The 21,407-nt window shown below is 43.5% G+C and overlaps 1 protein-coding gene across 1 annotated transcript in view; it reads left to right on the top strand.

The window, feature by feature from the left end:
* CFAP58 (cilia and flagella associated protein 58) overlaps window positions 1-9,558 on the top strand; it is a 57,986-nt gene extending 48,428 nt beyond the window's left edge. The window contains exons 15-17 of the mRNA XM_009878093.1: window positions 2,714-2,833; window positions 4,326-4,459; window positions 9,438-9,558. Coding sequence (XP_009876395.1) covers window positions 2,714-2,833; window positions 4,326-4,459; window positions 9,438-9,558 — 375 coding nt within the window. The remainder of the gene's footprint in view (window positions 1-2,713; window positions 2,834-4,325; window positions 4,460-9,437) is intronic.
* The last annotated feature ends 11,849 nt before the right edge of the window (window positions 9,559-21,407 follow it).

The following is a 21,407-nucleotide window of genomic DNA, read 5'->3' as shown; positions in this document are numbered from 1 at the left end:
AAATTTTCTTTATTAATTTGTACTTTTCTTTTTTTCCTAAGTAGTCGTGATTTTTTATGTGTAGAGATAGAAATACTTGCTGTATGTAATGCATTTTGGTGGTGGGAACACCTGTACCGTGTAACTGACTTAGATTTACTCTGTTGCTGTTTTAAAACTCTTTGAAGGGAACTGATTTTTTTAAATCTTTTTTTTTCATCCTGTGGTGAAATGTCAGAAATTATAGAAATGCCAACCTGTGAATACAAACTTCTGCTGATGAGTAAAGAAGTACCCAGGTTTTTCTTTTAACGTTTCACTGACATATTATGCTTCTAACCCAGTGACAAATTAACTGCCTAGATGTAAAAGAGATGGACAGCGCTTAGCAAGGAAGGACAGGATACGCGTTATAAGACAGCTGGTTCTGCCTCTGTTGTATTATGGAGACAATATACATCGGAGAGCTAACGAGTCTCTGTTGCATAAGATAGATTCTCCTTATAACAGAATTGCATGCCTTGTCTCTAAATGGGGTTATTATACACACCATTGCACAATGTTTGAAGAGCTTGGTTGGCCCTTGCAGAGGGTTAGGAGAGAAATAAATTGGAAAACAATTGCATGTAAGACCTTCAATCCATCAGCTGCTCCATATTTATCCAAATTACCGTTACACTCTTCCAAAATACAAATCTGTGATACATTCAGGGGCAGAATGTTAATACTGACCAGCCAGATTTTGACATAGCAGATTTTTCTTTTGCTGTTGTTTTTAACTTGCAGTAAAATCTTGCTTCCTCAGAAGGAAAAGGTGGTAGTTTGTGGAGAAGCACGCACGAACTCCGAGGTGGTGGAAAACGGAATTTGCTTTATTGCAAGCAGGCACACATATTTACACTTCTTAGCAAGAAGCACTATTTGTGGGTTACGAACAAGAGACCAGACTATGCAGCCAGGGTTGTTATTAGCTCCTGTGCTCCTTCAATCACTCTCTTATCACACAGGGAGAACAGACTCTCCCAGGTCTGTTTTGATCCTACTCTCCCATTCACTCTCATGCACATCTTGTGTACAAGAAGCGTCTTATCTTTCATTCTCACGGACAAACTCCCAAGATGAGCTGTACTCAGCTGGTCAGGGTCTCTTTTCATAATTAGCAAGCAAGGGTTATGTACTTGTTTAGAAGAGAGCTCAAGGACGAAAGTCTTAATTCTGCAATGCAGTGCTGCCGGTACAGCTAACTGTAAAGTGTATCCACAGTAGCTGAAACCACTTGTAGTGACACTAACAACTCTCTACTGAGATTTTAATATTTGCCACTATGCAAACTTTAGTCTGAATCTCAGGAGGTTTTGATTTTTCTGGAAATAAACTGTGAACAACTTCATTTATAAGGAACACTTCCTCAGTAATATTTAGAGTTTAAGGGCAATGCTTGCAAAAGTAATTTCTGATTTGAAGTGGTTCTGTTTTTTGGACCCAGCTTGTGACCATTATAGTGCATGATTTTCAGAAAATGCTGAGATCTAAAATCTCCAGACTTCTTATGCGCTTGAAGCTTGGACACCTAGAATTTTGCATCTTCAAAATAACAAACCACTTTTTGAAAATCCTGGTTCAACCACTGAGCAAGGCCAAATGTATAAATGCTAGGTGCTGTGATGACACCATTTCCCACACAGATGGAAGAATTCTGTGGTGAAAGTGGTAGCCAGAGCTTATAAAAAAGATAACAAAAAGGGGTTTTGTCAAGGTGAGGGTAATCACCCATCCTGCCTCCTACTTGGCATTTTTGTCTTCTTCAGTTAAATCTTTTGTCTTCTCCTCCAACTTTCAGTCAAATAACCGTCCTTTTTAATTCTAGCTCTCCAGGTACCAGACAAGGATGGAACCTTGCTAAATAATGATGAATAATAATAAACTTAGTCTGACAGGTTAGATACTAAAAATATCATAATGTGCAAACCTATGAAGGTGGTTTTGTTCAGATCTTTGTTCCTCAGACTAAGAACAAGTACATCCTCAAAACACAGTTGAAAGAATTTTGGTACAGAAAGCTGTGAGTGGTGTCTGTTCTGGCATGGCTACGTCCAGTTCTCACACTTATACTGTATATTCCAACATGACACATGACAATGAAAAATTACTTGGTGGCGTTTGTACTGGTCATAGCTGTTGCTGTTTATGCTTCCTTTCACAGGGCTTCTGTAGTTAAATTGAAAGGTTTTATATGTGTGTATGTGTGAGTTTAGATGTGCTTTGCAGGATTTTTTGGGAAGAAGACGTTCTTCTTTTGTACACTTCTCTGACGTATCTGTAGCCTGTTCACATCCTATTGGGTGAAGCTATGACCCTTAATGTAAGGCAGTGTGGCTCATAAGAAGAAACGTTGCAATAAGCACAGTTCCCAGTAATTAATTTCCTACCCTTGGATACTCTTCAAGTGACTTTTATATTCTCTGTGGTAGAGCGTGTTCAGTGATGACAGTGTTTAAGAGTATTTCATCTGTGGCTGAAGTAGCTGGATGTTTCTCTTAATGAGCTCTCCAACTGCTATCACAACAACTTTAAATACCTTATGGCTAGTGAGGAAAGACTGACACACAGGCAGATTTGTTTCTGCAAATATCTTCCTGACTGAGTTGCATTTTTCGGTGAGATTGATTTCATCACAGGTTGTGCTGCTGGTATAGTAGGTTTATAAAAGCTCTTCTTCTTGTCTTTTTCTTAGGAAAAGGAGAAACTGTACGTGGAATTGAAGCATGTCTTGGCCCGGCAGCCTGGACCTGAAGCGGCGGAACAGTTGCAGCTCTACCGACAGACTCTCCGCGAGCAAACTAAACAGCTGAAAGTAAGAGATGCCCTCTGTCTGAGAGGCTAGAAGGACCTCACCTGGGGAGCGAGGCTTTAAGATTTTCAGTGAACAGTGTGCATGCCTTAGTATATTAGCTCAGGAAAATGAGTTTACTACTGCATCTCCCCGAGGAAGAACCAATAGCAGCAGAGGAACTTTTTTGTCACATTATACTGGTTTGTGTCATTAAAACAGTGGAAAAGTCTTATTAGAATATAAGAGTGCATCATGATGCTGTAAATGCTTTTTGTGGGTGTGCTTTCTGGGACACTACCAGTTTTCCATTAAGCTTATTCTCCTTCCCTTTTCTTGAACTGTAAGATCTTCAATAAGGAAGTCAGAGCCATTTTGTGGGTTTTTTTTAACAAACTAGTGGTAATATATTGAGAATCCAGTCTTAAATTCTTGTTGTTTCTCTTGCAATATGCACACATATATTAGACTAGTAGCTTTTATAGGGATGACAGGAGGAACCTGCCCTAACTCTTTGTCACTAGGAGGGAGGATTTCCTGATTTGGAAGGAATTTTGTGGGAAACTTTGAAAGTGTGATGTTAAAAAGTGATTCTTTGATAGAATAAGCAGATCTCCCCTTGTTCTTTCCTGCATGAAGGATCAGTCTCCCCAGGAGTTCATCTATTTCTACAGCTCTTCTCTTTGTTGAAGTCGTCATCTCCTGTTCACTGCATCATAATCACGTCTATACTAACCATGAGGAAATAAATGCAGGAGCAGATGGGCCCTTAGGAAACAAAGAGGCTGTTATGCAAATCTTAGCTTTCCATGGAGAAGAAAAACAATGTAGAAAATGTAAAATAGAAGCCAAAGTTTAGCTAAACTGAATGTGATTTGAAGTTTTCCATACGGTTCCTATTTGTTCTTAATGCAGTCAATTGCTACTATGTGTTTCAGACACAACACGCTGGTGTGTGTGCCACTTTGTGGTGCCAGGTCAAGCTTTTCTTCTTCTTAAGGAAAGAAAACACTCTATATATGCTCCTGCTTTCTTTAAAGTTTACTGATTCATATGAAAGTGGCGTTGTATTAATGTTTATGCAGCCTGGTTCTACTTTGCCTGTGTGGATTGAATTACTTCACGTAACAAAGTGGATCTCTGTGAATAAAACCCATTATTATTAAATATATCCCTGCTTTATTATTTTTTAAGACCTTAAATTTACGTTTTCACCCAGACTTGTGTCACAGAGCTTTTAAGAGCCAATGTACATATCGATAACATTCCCATAATGCTTGGAGCATATCTTTACATGTCTTATTGTGGTTAAGTGGCATAGCCTTGATTTTGTAAATTGACCTTAGGTGACCAGAAGTGATCAAATGAAACATCATGATAGAAAATGAGATGTGGTAGAAAATGGTGATGTCTCATATTGTCAAATAGGAAAGGAAAAAGTGCTTGTAAAAGTATAAATTTACTTCTAAGTGAAACTAACATCTCCTCTTTCTGCTTTTTGCCTTTTATTTGTTAGGTTTTGTCCTCAGAATTGAATATGTATGAGTCACAGAGCCAAGGATACAAACAAGAAATTGAAAAACTTACCAATGAGCTTCTGAATGTGAAAATGAAATATCTGGCTCAGAAACGCAAGGAACAACAGGCCAAGTATGGGAAAATAACAGTTTTGTCTACACAGCGTTCTGCATAAACTAGAGTTTTTTTAGACCCTACTTTTCCCTTTTGATCAGAACATGGCCAAATTTGACTGAGGTGATATAATATTGTTGCCTTGTTTTCCTGAATGTTGTCCTTCATGTTACTTTAATCTGGTCTAGATTTACCATGATCTATGGCCAGGACAAGCACCTCCAGCAGAGATGTTGTTGACATGTTCTGCAGTCCAGTTAAATTATTCATACCAATGAGATGGTGCCCAGAGGACACAGATCAGCGTCTGCTCTCTCATGTTAAATCATACAATCATAGAATGGTTTGGCTTGGAAGGCAACTTTAAAGGTCACCTAGTCCAACCCCGCCTGCAGTGAGAAGGGACATCTTTAGATCAGGTTGCTCAGAGCCATGTCCAGCCTGACCTTGAATGTCTCCAGGGATGGGGCCTCCACCACCTCTCTGGGCAACCGGTGCCAATGTTTCACCAACCTCATTGAAAAAATTTCTTTTTTATACCCAGTCTAAATCTACCCTCTGTTAGTTTGAAACTATTGCCCCTTGTCCTATCACAACAGGCCCTACTAAAATGTTTGCCTCCATCAAGGATCATCTCCTCCAAGCTCAGAGGCTTCCCCCAAAAGGAGGAAATCAGGAAAAAATGTCAGGAAGCCTATATGGATGAACAAGGAGCTTCTGGCCAAAATCAAATACAAAAGGGGAATACACAAAGCGTGGAAGCAAGGGCTGGTAACCTGGGACGATTATAAGGAAGTTACTCAGGAAATCAGAAACTAGGTTAGGAAAGCTAAGGCCCTGACGGGGTCAAATCTGGCTGGGGACATTAGAAATAACAGAAAGGGATTCTTCAGATATGTGAGAGAAAAAAGAAAAATGGGAGAGAATGTGGGGCCTTTCCAGAGGGATACAGGCGACCTGGTTACTGAGGACATAGAGAAGGCTGAAGTACTCAATGACTTTTTTGCTTCAGTCTTCACTGGTAACTACTTGAGCCACTCCATTCAATGTCACAGAGGGCATTGGCTGGGAGAATGAAGAACCACCCAGAGCAGGAGCAGATCAGGTCTGGGAAACTCTGGAGAACCTGAAGGTGCACAAGTCTGTGGGACCTGATGAAATACATCCACAGGTCCTGGAAGAACTGGCAGCTGAAGTTGCTGGACCTCTAGCCATCGTATTTGTGAAGTCACAGCAGTCTGGTGAGGTTCCCACAGATTGGAAAAGGGGAAACATAAGCCCCATTTAAAAAAAAAAAAGGAAGCAAAGAAAATCCAGGGAACTACAGACCGGCCAGCCTCACCTCTGTTCTTACGTGTATGCCTTTTTTCCACCCCTTTCCATCCTCAGTCTGTCCCTTCCTGATATACTAAAGCCAACAATTCTGTACATTGCTGAATATAGTTTGAAGCTGCCTGTATCTGTTTCTTCCTTAATCATAGTTCAGCCAGCCAACAGTTTCAATGACTGAATTAGCAAAATAGCCAGTGATAAACAGTGACTTATGTCCATCTGCAAATTGCATAATGTTACCTTAATGTTTGGAATTAGCAGCAATTGTGCAGCGCTAATGGCCTTCCTGGAGCTTTAGGATCAATGTGTGAGGCTACTGTAATGCCTGATAATCCATTTCCCACAGCCAAGTATTCTCCTCACAATCGTTTTAATGATGGCAGGGTCCATTTTGGGTCCATTTTGGACCCTGCCATGATGTTTCTTTCTGTTCATCAGATGAGAAGAAAGTCACCCTTGTTTTGTTGTTATATCATACCTAGAATTAATACCTGCCATAACTACTGAAACCCCCCAACTTCTTAGGGGCATAACTGCTTTAAAGTAAAACAAAAATACTGGTGTGAGGTGGTGGTGACTGAACTTGTGTCTGTTAATCATACTCAGTGAGAGCAATTTTGTGTTGCAGGTCACTTGCACAGAGTAGATATCTGCCATTAGTGCAGCTTGTCAGGTGGTTGTTCTTGTGTGCAGGCGTGGCTGTAGTCTGATGAGTATGGTGCCTTTGTGACACCCGTGTTTTGGCAGTACCTTCAGATGTTGTTTGTGGCGCTTCTGCAGGATGATAGCATCTCATTGCTCCCGCCTCAGGCTTGGAAGCTATTGGCAGCACTCTGCTGTCAGCCCTGACGTGTACTTCTCTTGTCTTTGTGGCAGTCGAGAGGTCCAGGTGCTGGGCTTTGCTGTCTGCTGTCCCTCATTGTTTTGTTCCCTAGTCAAACCTTTTGGACTACCTCCAGCTTTGAAGGGTATACACACCCCAAGGAGTAACTGGGCATATTACTCCTGGGTAACTGCAGCTTCTATAACCTTTAAACTGCTCTTTGTGTTGCCCAGCAGCAGCGCAAAGGAGACAACCTTGTGCAGCCTTCCTTCTCCAAGCTGCCAGTTGTGTGTGACGTGTCTTATGCTTCCTACAACAGAGAGAGCCTGTTGTGCAGCCAGGTCCTTCCCTGAGGAGTCGTTAGCCCCTGACATTCCTGCCTTGGACTGGGCTGGACAGGCACTGCCTCGTGTGTAGATGCTGGCTAAAGATCCAGGGCCATTTGACTCATACAGTCTCAGATTGTTCCAAATCCCAGCTGACATGAAACCACTCACTTGATCTCTATCGTGCTGGCTAATGTTAACAACATGTCTAAAATAAACGTGGTTGGTTTTGCTAATAAAAAGAGGATCTTGTCAGGACAATAGCATTAATAGCTTTATTGACTACCCTGGTATGAAAGAGGATTAATACTCTCAGATAACCTCACACAAAGGTATCATCTAAAGCTTTTATTGATTTGCACAAGACAGTTCTGGCTTGTGATTTAGAGTCTTGATACTGAACTAATGCATCTTTCCATGGGATGCTGAAGGAATATAATGAGTGACAATGTGTTCAGGCTGAAAATCCAGTGTTTAAGATTTTGGTTGTGAATTTGAAATCCTCTTTTTCTTGTTCTCTGATTCTGAATATTGTTTTTCCCAGATGTCTGAGGCTTTCTTTTCTTCGCTCTTCCCATTCTTTCCTGCTTCTTTCACCTTTTCTGCTTCACTGCTTTTTCTAGTTGCTCCTAGCACCAGGATTCCAGTTTGATCTTGATAAGGATTGGTAAGAAAATATGTAGTTTAAATCCACACCAGAGACCTGATCCTGCAGTCCTATATATGTAAATAACTGCACTGGGGGATGTTAGTAGTAACTGGGAGCTTTTGCACATGGCTGCTTGCACATTAATTCTGCATAATATATTAACAGTATTCAGCTGCATCAGATTTTCTATACTGATGAGCACAGCTGTTGGCTATCTCCATGGGAGCATGAAGAAAGGATGAGCATGGACTTTGGATCATTTTCTCTCCCCAAAGTTGGAAGCCCAATAGTGAAATAGGATGAGCCATCTAAAAATAACATGTTAGTTTTCAGTGCTGTCAGCTGGCACACCCGTTAGTGCTACATTGGTACAACTAAAGCCAGTCACAAATAGCTTTCATGGTTAAGTTCATCTGTGCCATCTTTTGCCTATTCTCCCATCTCCATATGGGTAAAATTTGGAAAAGGGAGCATAACTAGTCATCCTACTGAGTTTCTGTGAACTTCCTCCATTCCTGAAACAGTCATTTAGGGGCAAAAAGAAAAGTATTAATTCCAGGAAGTGTCTTATTTTCACTTACTGGGGACAGAGAAAGGGTACTAAGGTGACAAGGCTAGATTTTGCAAAAACGTGGCTGGACTCACATTTGTGTCTCAGTCTCAGTGATCCTAAAATGGTACGGACCCTCTTCATTGTCATGGGTTAGGGCTTGGCTGGCCACTAAACGCAGATGGATGCTTTCTAACCCCCTCTTTCCCCCTAAACAGGAAGGAAAAGGGAATGTGGCAAAGAGACTTACAGGCTAGGAAAGGAAAACTAGAACACCTTTAATGCTGGATAAAGGGAGCTGGATTTGAGAACTCAGGATCTGGATCAAAAGCAGGAGATCAGATGGAGTCCTCCCTGGACACCAGTCATTGCAGAAAAAGGAGGAAAAGGGACAGAAACTCTCATGATCACTCAATTTGTACTAAATATGATGGGTATGGAATGGAATACTCTTGGTGGTCACCTGTTCTGTCTATTACTCCCTGGAGGTGCAACCTTTTACTTCCTTGTGACCCCAGCATGGCACACAAGAGCCAGCAGTGGCCTTGGTCATTATAGGAATAAATATCAGCAAGAGCCTTTCTGCATCCCAGTCCCAGGCAGCAACTGTGAACATCAGGTGTTATCACTGCCAGTAGCAGGCACTGTGTGCAAAAACATGCTGCTGACTTCAGAAAGTGCAGCCTTTTAGAAGAGACTAAACTGGAAAGTAAAAATCACTGAACAGAACTGGGGGTTTTAGCTAAACCTAGGACATTCGTAAGGCCTGGAGACTTCTGCTGTTATGATAAACTAGTCCTTCATAAAGTTCCACATGGTTAATTTTAAATGTCTCAGGACCTTTCTCTGAAACCTCCAGGTATACCACAGTGAGTTTGAAATACCGCCCTGTGAAGACAGATAGCACTATTTATTCATTAAAATTCAACAGAAACCCTCTCCCTTTGATGAATGTAGCTGTTTGTTTGAAAACAGGCATATTCTTGCTAGAATGGGACAGTGATTAGAAATCTGAAGCATGGGGCTTATGTACAAACTTGCTCTAATGAGGTCCTCTGACCATTTTGGGGAGTAGCATGAAGAGAGCTCATTTATTTGTAATTTTTAATAATTCCAAAACCCATCAGTAGGCTTGTAATTAGACACCTAGTCTTGGCAGTTTAGCCTAATAGGCTTTAATCAACATTTTTTTAATGATCTCTTGATACGTGGTTGCATCAAAGAAACTTTGGAGGAGACAGATTTCCTGAGTTTGTAAACATCACTGGGCTGCAGAATGCAATATGTATTTTCCTTTTCTTTTCTTCTATTTAAAGGAAGAAGGAGCGATTCTCGACTGTCATCGAGCCTGAGATTCCACACCAGAAGTCTGACGTTCCTCGCTTCACTGGAGGGGGCTTTGCTCTCAGCACACCTCTTCCCAAAATTACGGCTTAGGAATGTACTCATCACGTTTGCATTCCCACTTTCTTGCTCAAGTCTGCTTGGGCTGGGTTGTTTGAGAAACTGTAATTTTAAAAGAAATTAATAATGAACTTTCCCTCTGAAATCACTGTATTTCCTTCATGAAAAGGCATTTTATAGTAAAATTAACATTGTTTTGGTTTACAACCTGTGGATCAAATCTGCCCATATGATGCCAGCAGAAACCTGCCCTGGTGTAACTGAGTAGTGGAGACCATGCAGATATTTCTTCTTCAATGCTGTGCCTCTTTTTAGCACTGTAACACCACGGTGATGCCTTAATATGTAGTTATTTCACCTTTATCTAACTCTGTTGTAAGCACTGACTCCATTTATCTTCTGACTCAAAGCATCTGAAAGAAATGAGAAAACAGAAAAGAAGGAAAATTAATAGGCTGATGTTTCAATCCCTACTGAGAAAATGCAAAATTAACAAGTCTTCACTTAGATGTACACATGTAGCAGTTCTTTGTGCAGGTACTATATAACAGGGCTTATGCAATGTTTGCTACAGTTGTTAGTAAGATCAAGGAAGTTTGTGGCCACCAGTTAAGTTATTAAAAATGTGATTCTGTTTGCTCTGCTAGACACAAAGTGGCACAATTATGTCTGTTCGACTGGGGAGACTGTACACACTGACTGGGACATGCTGTTCTCCACATAAATCCTTCCAAGCGATTCAAACTTGGACTCAAAACATGGCAAACTTTAATTTCTAGACACTTGGGCATTTTTGTAACTTTCCGAAATTGTTTTTGTAATACAGCAGGAGCCCTCCAACCTTTTCAGCCAAAAGAGATTTAATTACCATTCATTAACAAGTGAAATAACAAAGTCACGGCATGAGGTGCTAAAGTATAGAAAACTTTCAAGCTGTAAAATAAAGTGTTTTGAAACTGATTTGTACATGGAAGCTTTTTCCCAGCCTGGGGGATAAAAATACTTGTCCAAAGAGATATGCTGATAAATATTTCACATGCACAAAAAAAAAAAAACCCTTTGCAAAGATTTTGTTCTTTCCTTTGGTGGAATACATAATTAAATATTAAAGCTACTGTGGGAAACTTTTATTGGAAGTATTTAATTCAAAGGAATCAAGTTAAATACGACAGGGATCTACTTCACTTTTACATTGGGGAACAGAACACTTAGTCATCAGATCCATTGTATTTTTCTTTTGTTCCCAAAATAGCTATTATTGCTTTTTCACTGTCAAGTGCATTATGGTAAAGTTATCATTTTAGGGCAGTCATTCTGTCTGACATGTACCTGACATGTCCTTATAGTTAGAATAATTGAGAATAACTGACATGGACATTTTAGTGTGATGGGATCCCAAGTAGGTTTTACAGAAGCTTTTAAAAGACTGTATTTGTTCACGTCCTGAATATCCAGCCTGGAGCTGGGCTCTGCTATGCTTATTGATACTGGGAAGTAATTTGTACTGAAATAAATCATCAAAGTCACATTTATTAATTCACATGAATGAGAGGGGCACAATTAGGCTCCCAGAACACCATCACTCTGTAGAGAAGCAACTTCTTTATTACACTGTGAACTGTATAGCGTACCTCCTAACTTACCAAAAGGTAAGTCAAGTCTGTGTACGTCTTTCTGTTTCTTATCAGGATTTAGGAGACAAGGTGTTACAGGGGTCAGAGCAAAGGAGGGGGAGCCAATCAGATGGAATATATTCTGTAATTACTTATATTTTTATGAATATACTAATAAAACAGGTTCTTTTTTCATCTTTAGATGAAAATGGTAGCTTGCGTTGCACTGATCGGAATGTTTTTAGGGTAAGAAGCTCCATCCCTAAATGATTCTTGGCCTGAGTTTTCCAGTCTGCAAAATCAGTGTGATAGTGTTTGTCTAATGACTTGCAAAGGTGAATTCACTTATCACAGAATCATAGAATCATAGAATCATAGAATCATGGAATCATAGAATGGCCTAGGCTGGAAGGGACCTTAGAGATCATCTAATCCAACCTCCCTGTTATGGGCAGGGACGCCTCTCAACTAGATCAGGCAACACATGGGGACCGAACGGGGATCGAACCCGTGACCTTGGTGTTATCAGCACCACACTTATGTCTAAAAAGTGATTAGTCTTCTAAAGAAAACATAGAGGAGTGCAAAAAATGGTGATTTACTCATACAACATGTTCTTTCAGTCCAAAGGGCTGGGAAGTGAATACAGTAAATTCCACCTACGAAGTACAGGAGTTTTACTGTGTTCATCAACAATTTCAGGCATCCGGATGTGAATGTGTTGGCCACCAACTCCAGCTTTATTGCATTACTTACTTATTACCAGGGAAACTAAATTTGCAGGTTAATTGGGAAAAGAATTTTTTTAAAAAGGGCAAGAAAATATAGTCATCAAATTATTGCCAGTAACTTTCAGCATAATCAGGAATAGAATAACTGCAGCCAGCTTAATTTATTGTGCTAGAGAGTGAAAACCATTTCTGAGTTCATATAATAGAATGGATTAAAGAACACCAAATCCCTTCCCCCTTGGTCTATAAAAGTCAGGGAGCTTGAAAAATTGCTCTGGATGTCTGTGAACCCAGCTGATGCTGAGGTGCTTTTAGTGTTCAAGGATTTGGCTTGCACAGCAGGGAAAGGCAGAGCGTTAATGAGAGTATCATTTGTTCAGTCGCTTCTGCATTGTGAGCAGCAGCTCTGAAGTGCTTCTCCAAGTTTTGTTGCAGAAAAATGTTAATTGAATTCCAGTCTGTGCAAGATGTAAGCCTAGAAGTAGCAAGCATATCTTTAATTTCTAGTTCTTGTAAAGATATGTGAAAAGATGGAGGTGAAGGGCACTTAAGTTAGAAGAATTCTTTCTTCGCCTTAATTGGTTCGGCTTGGAACTGTAGCAGCTTGCACAGTGAATCTATCCTGGAGTATTTTTCAGTGAGCCAGGTATGTAGTATTGTTCATTTTCAGAGCTCTTGCAATATGTAGATAGTATTTTAAGTAACTTTATATCTAACTTAAGCTCTGATCTCGTTTGGCAGGTATTCAGTGTCTTGTACAATCAGGACCCAAACAAGGTGCTGTATATTGAACTATCAAGTTCAAAGGCAGGAACACCTGCCAACTACCAAACACGTGGCACAAGAGTCCAGTCCTTAATTTCCGCTCACTTTGTGAATTGAGAGCAGCAGGAGCACATACTACACACTCAGTAATTTGTCTGGCTGCTGTAAATCTGGGAACTCTGAGTCAACAGCAGTGAAACACAAGTCATAGCTCAGGTTTTGTTGTGTTGAGAGCTACAAGGTGCAAGGCAAGCTGAAGGAAAGGCTGAGTACTTGGCACCCAGAGACGTGTATCAGCACCACAGAGCAAAGGCTTTGCTATGTGTGGAATAGCAGGTGCTGGACGCTGGGGCACTAAATGATCCTTAAGAGCCCTGACCAGCCCCACCTGGGCCCAGGGGCACCATTTATAAAGCTCAGCCCTACAGCTGAGCTCCCTGAGGTTTGTGTCCTTTAGGTAGCAGCCAGCTCTCACTTCATGCTGAGAGCAGGGCATTAGAAAAACTTTAGTGTCATCTTCTAAGTACTTTCAAAGAGGAAGCTGCAGTAGTATGGAGAGGAATGGATTGTACAGGGAAGGGAGCTGTATGTGTTGAAAGACCAGGTGAGCAAGAAGCAAGGTTTCCTTCCTAGATCCTGCAGACAAGAAACTGCTGAGGAGGTGTCTGGCCCAGAGCACTACCTGCAGGTTAGTTGCCAGTAACTCCGTGAGTCCCCAGCACCAGGTCTTGGGCTGCTGTTTCATATCCTTATATTGGAATGAAAGTATTGTGTCCTAAAGAAGTTGCAGGAAAGAGCAGGGACGAATAGATCCTTGACTTATTCCCTGCCATCCATGTGAAGTTATCAGAGGGTAAAGTTAGCAGGGGGGTAAAAAGGAGAAGTCAGGCAGCAAAACCAATGTCTGCCATCTCTGGAGTGTTAATGATTCTTCTGAAAAGTTGGCCCATCCCAACTATCTTTTTCCAAATTAGAGTTTCTAAATCATGTATGTTTGTATTTACGCACTTTAGCAATTCAGTATTATTTTCCTAGCAGGTGGTTTAGCTGTTTTGCCATCTCCTCTAGCAGAGTGTATTTTTAGTGTGTTTCTAAAAGCAGGAGCTTGATTTTGATGCTCTTTCTGTTCCCTACTTGGGAGCTTTTTAAGCAGCCACAAACAGATCAGCTACTTACACTGTTCAGCGTATAAAAAGATGTCAGGCTCTCATCCCTTGGGCTTGTTTGAGGACCCTCATTTTCCAAGGGGAAGGTGAAGCTGTGCCTGTAGCACACACATGCGTGTGAGAGAGCAGGACAGTGTCCTCGGGACATGCTTCACTGGGCTCAAGTGAAAGCATCTGCCTACTCCTCTGCTCAGTCTTACCCCTTGGCTTGCTTTGCCCCTGAATTGGAGCACCTACACAGGTTTATTGAACCCATATACCTTTTATTCACTCTGCTGACTTCAGTGGGTTTATATACCTCATCACAGGTATATAGAGCCACCCAGCTGGTATAAGTAAGGCTGTGGGAATGCAGCTGTGGGGGCAGAACATGCTCCAAACCTGCTGAGGTCCTCCTCTGCCCTTTGCTGCCTTTCTGCTGGTGAGCACAGGGTGCTGAGATTTCTGTTGGGGACTGCTCTGCTGTCAGCAGGTCCTTGTGGCAGCTGCAGGAGCAAGTCAGTTTGAAGGTGAAGCTGCAGCCTTGCCTTCCATTCACCCTGATGTGAAGAGGCTGAGTAGGAGTCTCCAAATATTGAGGAATTGCTGTAATGTGCCCACCTCCAGTGTAGCAGTTGTCTTGTGATGCTGCTTGGGAGATGGATGTCCCCACTGGGCACTAACGGGGTAGTCAGTGCCCACAAGCAGGATGCCCAGGAGGGGAAGAGACAATGGTTTTTAGGCTAAAGGGTGTGTTATTGTAGTGGAGGAACCTGGTGCTGAACTCCTCAGACTGCTCTGAAACAAAGGTGACGGTAAGTTTCGCTCTTGTAGTTTAGAAGCAGAGGCCACGTGTTTCTTAGGTTGTTGCATCTAATCTCAGGGCTGAGGTGTGCAGCACTAGTGTTGGCCTGCTGCAGGTTGGCTGCTGTTGGCCATGGCTTTGGCAGTATTGGAGGCACTTCCACAGAGATGGTTTTAATTTGATTTTCAAGAGGAATTGGTATTCTCAGCACCTTTGCTGGGGTTCCTAATTCCTCTGCTACCTTGCTGGCTTGTATGGTGCTTGTCCCTCCTGCAGTGCCTCCTCTGAGAAGGTAATTGTAAACCTAAATATGTAAGCCATGTATTTGTAACCTAATGTGTATATAAGCCATGTAATATGTAACCAAGGTGCATTTTAAGGAGACTCTGAGGTTTTTAAGGGGGTACTGCATCCTCTAGGGATGATGAAAGGCTGACCAGGCTGGGCTTGTCTCAGCTGGTCAGAGCTTTCTCCTAACAGTAAATTTTCTTGTTGTCCATCCTATATTGGCTTTAAGGGCAGTCTTTCTCCCTGTCTGTTAATCCCAGGGATTCACCATTTTCTTGTTATTTTTCAGGTGGTTTTTTTGTGTGTGTTTCTTGTGAGCTCTTCAGCTTACCTAACGTCCAGAGAGAAGAAAGGGTGCAAATGTTGTTTTGAAGGATGTTATTTTTCGCAGGCTGGGTCTTGGCAAATCTGAGTTACCCTCCAAGGTGGCCAGGAGCCTCCCTTTCTGATGGTGGGCACTTTAATCTGCCCAGGTGTGAAGTAGATATTATGACAGTGCTTTCAGCTAGTCTTGACTGTTTAAACTTCACAGTTCTTCACAGCAAGAACCATTTCTCAGGGCTCTTTCTTGGCAAAAGACTAAGTGGTAATTTAAAGCTATTTTAATCTGAAATGAGAATCTCTACATGGGGCTTGAATGCACTTCAAGTGAAGTATGTATTTACAACTTTTGTTGATCCCTCTTAATTTTCTAGGTGTCCCTGTAGAAACAAAGTGTGTTTGTGTAGTGGCAAACAACACCGATAGCTCGGCCTCATTGAGAGCTTTAGGGCAATAAAAGCAAAATGGAGTAAGGGAGTGGTGTATTTGAAATCAGCAATGGAATGCAGGTGATTAACCATTCTTCCATACAGAAAATATAGAGAAACTGTTCAACACGTGCTCCTGCCTCTTCTCTCTGGGCACACCCTGTAATTTTATCCTGAGCACAGAGTATTTCTGATGGAAAATTACGCATTTTGTTTAAAAAAAAAATAAAAATCAAGTCCTGTGCCCAGCTCCTGTGGGAAAGCACAATTTTCTAGGACTGCTTTGACATTCATGTGATCACAAGTGATCGTGCCAGAAACTACCCTGTGGCAGCTGAACTGTGGGAATCGACCACAGGTATGTTCTTAGCTGGCCCAAGCTGCAGAGTAAAATGCATTTGCTTAAACCATCGTTGTGACTTCAGATGAAAAGGTGCCCAAAGCAGCAGTTTAAATAAACCTGTTTTACTCTGCAGTCAGGGCAGGCTATGAGCAAACATGTGCTCAGTTTCCATATCTCACCTGAAGGGTGGTAACGTGTGAATTTGTGAACCTCCTCAGAATTGCTTGGTTTTGCTTTGCAAAAGCTGTACCTCTCTGCACCCTCTTTGATGTAGGGTGTGCAGAGGCACGTGGCACGGCTCAGTGGCAGGGCAGACCCTGGGGACTGCCTGGGTAATAAATGTTCTCGCTTCCAGGTCCTTGTGTGAGCTGCTTCATCCTCTCTAATTTCTGTGTTATCATTCAGATGTACTCCCTCTTGGCAGGTTAGGAAAACTCATCACTGGTGCTTTATTTTAACTGAGTGTACACAAGTTTTCCAGAAATTACCAAGTCCCTCACTGATTCAGATGCTGTAGAGGAAAAAGGCAGACCTGAAATGTCTCAGACCAGCCTTCTTTAACAGCTGTGCTTTGCTTTATTTGCTGTGGTGGGCTGTGCAAGGGTTGGATGGAGCAGGGGATGAGCTCTGTCCATCTTCCCCAGCTGTGCAGCTTCTCCCTGCAGCTCCAGCCAGCAGCAGAGCCAATGTGGGGTTGCTGGTGCCCGGGGCTGCACGCTCCACTTCTTCTGCACGGGAACAGATGCCTACAGCTTCCAGAGCTGTCAGTCATGCACCTTTCACAAGCATTAAAATTCAGATTGGGCTATATCAAGGGGAATTACAAGCCAGCATTTCTTGTCTGATCAAGAGCTTCACCTTGTGCTCTTCAGGGATGTGTCTTGTAATTTACTTCAGGCTGAGGGATAACGTATTTTTTTCCTTCCTATTTGCTCAAGTGCAAGCTGGCAGCAAACTACCCAAGCCCTCTGCCACCTGGTGCGTCTCCCCTGCCTGCGTCCCTCGCTGGCAGCACGCAGATTTCTGCTGGGCTTCTATCAAGTTTTGCAGCTGCGGCCCTGCTTTCTTCACTTCTCTCTTTTATTCCATGTGCTGGCAGTTCTGGCTTCCCCAGCACCATCCCGTGTCCCAAGGCTGCACCTGCTTTGCCCCCAGTTGCCTACAGCCCCTAAGCCGATCTATCGAAGCAGCCCGAGGTCTGCCTGGGGCAAAAGTGGTGTCACTTGCTGCTCTACCACAGGGCCTGGCCTCTGCTTTCATCAAGGCACCTGCACCACCTGGGTTGAAGCCTGATTTGAGGAGAGAAGAGAAGCAGGATGTGGTGGCCTTTGGTGATCTGTGGGCACCATGGGCAAGACAGGTCACGGAGAGTTGTGGATGTTTATTTTCTGTTGTTGTTTGTTAGGTTATTTCTTTTTTTTTTTTTTCTGGAGATGAGGATTGGAACTTGAGACTTTTAGTGCTAAATCTTGAGCTAAAATTCACCTGAGCACAGCACAGATGAGTATAATGGTCTGCATTACAGCCCTGGCCTCTGCCATCAGACAAAACCACTTTCTCCTGCTCTCGTGACACTGTAACCCGCCTGACTTCCTCCTGTTGCCTCAGCCCACCACACGCATAGACAAATCGTCCCAGGTGAGCTGGTCAGAGCTGCTGGCCCACTTTGCAGAGTGTGTCCCTCTCCTCCCCTCTTCCTCCAGCTCACCAGTAGAGGATGGGTTTGTTGAGCAGCTGATGGGGTTTAATTAAGCTCTGGGAAAGGTTTCCCCAGGGCTGCAGTAGCGCAGGATGGCTGGCCTGGGGAAACTGCCTTTGGCAGGCACCTGGTGGGAGAACCAGCAGTCAGAAATCATAGAGAGAATAATCAATCTTCCAGTGGTTTTATTGGACTCTTGGAAAAACAATAAGACTGGATTTGTTGAACAATATTTCCACTAGGAAATGCTGCCATTTAAAGCACAGTCTATGTAGCCACATGCTGTGGGCAAAATGTCCCTCAGGGAGCAGGTGATGGCTGGGAGCAGAGATCCTTGAGATGGAGGAGAGGCTGAAGTGGTGTCCCCAGCATGAGTGTGTGGTACCTCCATCCCTTTCCTCTCTGAGCACCTGCAAGGCAGAGAAAGGCAAATGTGTGTTACCATGCAAAGCATCCTGCCCTGATCTTGCCCTGGGCTCACACTGAGGCTGAAGAAGGGAATTTTGAATAAATATATTGAGTTAATTGCCTGCTTGGAGAACAGCTTTTTGCCTAGAATCACAGCATTCAATTGCCACCAAGTTGTTGACCTGGCCATTGCAAAGCACCTGAGCTCTGCTAAGCTTTATCTGGCCCCTCAGGGTGCCCAGGGAAACCTGCCCACCCCACTGTCCTCTGGCTCAGTGGTGCTGTGGCAGATGGTGGATTTCACAGAGCAGATCTGGTTCAAGACATGGTGAGGTCTGTAACAGTGTTTCACCTTTCTCCAGCACATTCCAGATGAAGACTACGAGGAACGGGGCACACACCAAGTACATCGTGACGATCTTGCTCAGGAGAGATACCTGCGTCACATCTTGGACAAGTAACTGGAAGCACAAGGTGACTTTCTTCCCAGTCAAGCCTAAGGCACCGTAGCTCAGAGAAGTGTTTAATGTGTGCAGGATCTTTGCAGCAGGATTCAAGCAACTCCCAATTTTTAACCATCTCCTGGCACAGCAATTGTAGGGACAGGCCTTCTAGCCCTGTACATAGATGGGGCAGTGGAGCAGAGCTGGGGAGGGCAGCTGAGAGATGCTTTGCAGCCAGCACCTGAGTCAGGTGCCCCATAGGAAGCATCCTGGCCCTGGGCACTTCTTCCTCTTTGATTTGCTGATGAAAAGAACCCAGTTTCAACGCTGAGCCTCGGGCAATCCGTTGCTGGATTAGGATATTAGAAACATAGCTGCAAATCTACCAAGAAGTTTTTCAAGTCGCTGCTTTCCCCATGGAGTCAGCACACCAAAAGCCATGTATAGGTGAGATGCTTCATCCATTTTTAGAATTTTTTTTATCTAATACCCTTGTCAAAGACTTGCAGGCAGCTGCAGCTCAAATCATCCTGCATTTTTCTTGTGATTGCTTTGCCTGATATCGTGGTGAGTTTTCGTATCAAGTCAGTGCATGATAAATGGTTAGATTTAAGCTGTGTGCTGTGATCTGGGGGTATAAATGTGTTTAAGTCACTTATTCAGCTTAGACACTGGTACTGTCTGCTGCTCCCTCATCAGCATTACAGGCAGAGAGAGGTAAAATAGCAGTGGTAATTGTGGTGATGAAGTGTCACAGACAAATAATATGAGCACAAAGACCATTTTCAGAGATAGATGGAATATAACTCCTTCGTAATTTTTCTTGAATTATTTTTGCAGTGGGACAGACTGAAAGCCCCTTGAGAAGAAGGGCAGCGTGGAAGGTGGGAAGGACTAAGAGCTTGAGCAAACATTGAGATTTCTAAGGAGTTTCACGCTTATTAAAAACAAAAAACAAAAACAAAGGCAGAGAGAGAGAGCAGAAAGCTATAGGTGAAAGATGCAGCAATCCCAGAAGCATCAGCTGTTTTCCAGGGAAACTACTCCCAGAACCGGAGCAGAGTTTAGCGAGAGCTGTGGTGATAAATGCAGCCAGCTGGATCATGGGATTTTAACCACTGCTCAGTGCTGGGACTGTGCAAAAATCACTGTGGCGAATTTATGCCTTTTTTTATGCCACCTCCCTCCTTTAAACTTAATTTACAGAGTAGATCAGATGCCAAAAACCCTTTGCCCCGGCTTCCCAGCCTTCCCTGCTCTGCTTGCAGAGTTCAGGGATGGCAGAAACTGCGTGTCCTACAAAAGGACTTCACCCCAGAGCTCGTCTTGCCTCCAGGCTGGTACATCTGCCGGGGGGTTTGGACTGTCTGTCTTTTGACCGCCTTGAGCAACTCCACTGCTCTTTGCTTTTCACTTGGTGCTTTCTTGAGGGCAAGGTGAGCTCTGCAAATTGAGGGTGCTGGGAAAGAGACTCACTGGGTGCAATGAGTGTGAGGCTGCCCCGGTCCCCAAGGGATTGGAAGATCTCTGGGATCCCCCTCTTCAGGTTCATGTTGGTGATGTCTTGCTCCACAGAAGCGCTAATAACCCAGCCTGTGGTTTTCTGTGGTCCCAGAGCCAAATCCTGCAGTACTGAAGTCCACTGAAGGTTTTGAATTATACCTCTTGTGAGATCAGGCTTTTGTTCTCCAAGCTATGCCTGTTGCTGTGGCTGGTCAGTACCACGTGGGAGCAGTTTCGATGTGGTTTTGGTGGGAAGGTTTTCATATGGCCCAGTGTGTCTTCAGGTGCTGAGAGGGTGGAGGGAGTGCAAGGACACTGGCTATGCAGAAGTAAGACTGGAGAACAAACCTCCCCCCACATTCAAATGGTGTCAACCGGGCAAATTAAAGAATAAGAAGGACAGGTGCAGTCACTCTTTCTGACACAGAGAAGCAGCAAACATGTCTGTGGGACTGCTTTTAGCTGTTCCTGCTCCTCTCTGGAGCTACTCGTGGTGGTAGCTGCAGGGTTCTGCCTGTGATGGATGCTCTCACCGTTGCACCAGGTCCCGAGCAGCTCAGCTGCAACCACCTGGGCAGGGGCTGAACGTCGTGTGCTGAAGGCTGTTGTCGTTCCTGGGCACGCAGGCACCTGGTGCAGCACAATTGGTCCCAAGTTATTCCCAGGCGTATGGTACTTGGTAAAACCACCCTTATGTAGGGAGAGCTACTCCTGCACCCGTACTTTGACAGCAGCACTGGAAGGGGCATGCTATGGGTTGTGGCAGGCAGAGCACTGGACAGACTTTCCCTGGCAACAATCGTCTGAAGTGTCCAGATGAGCTGCAAGGACTCTGCTTTTTGAGTTGGATGAGAAGAGGATTATTGCCCGTCTCTCAGGCTCTGGTGAGGAATCTGATTTGCAGGATTCTGTGGACATTACACATATCCATCCCATATGGCCTTTTGTTGCTCTGTCCTGGTTCCATCTCTGTGCCAGGAGGCCTCTGGCCCTTGAGAGGAGCTGTGTGGGTGATGGGACTTCCAAGTACTCGAGCATCCTTCTGGGCCTGCTCTGCCATCTTGGGGCAGATTCAATGCTTTGGAGGCCTCTGCAGGTAGCTGCAAGTTGGTTTTTTGGAACTACTTGTCCCGACTACTGATACACAAGTGCTGTGTATCTCCTAGATGATTTTCTCTCCATCCTTCATTCAAGAGTGGCCTGACATGTAATCAGACATTATGGAATGGGAAATCACAGGGAGTTGATTCTTAAAGCAGGCAGCATCATTCTTTACCATTAGAGAAACAGTATTAGTGGGAGTCCTAAACTGACTCATGGGAGAGCTGCTGTGCCAGAACAGGCTCTTGTTTAGCTCTGAGGTGCCTCTGTCTCCCTGGTTCTTGGGGCG

This window comes from Apaloderma vittatum, unplaced genomic scaffold (genome assembly GCF_000703405.1).
Source record: "Apaloderma vittatum isolate BGI_N311 unplaced genomic scaffold, ASM70340v1 scaffold13861, whole genome shotgun sequence".
Lineage (NCBI taxonomy): Eukaryota > Metazoa > Chordata > Aves > Trogoniformes > Trogonidae > Apaloderma > Apaloderma vittatum.
This window is presented reverse-complemented; position numbering and strand designations above follow the sequence as displayed.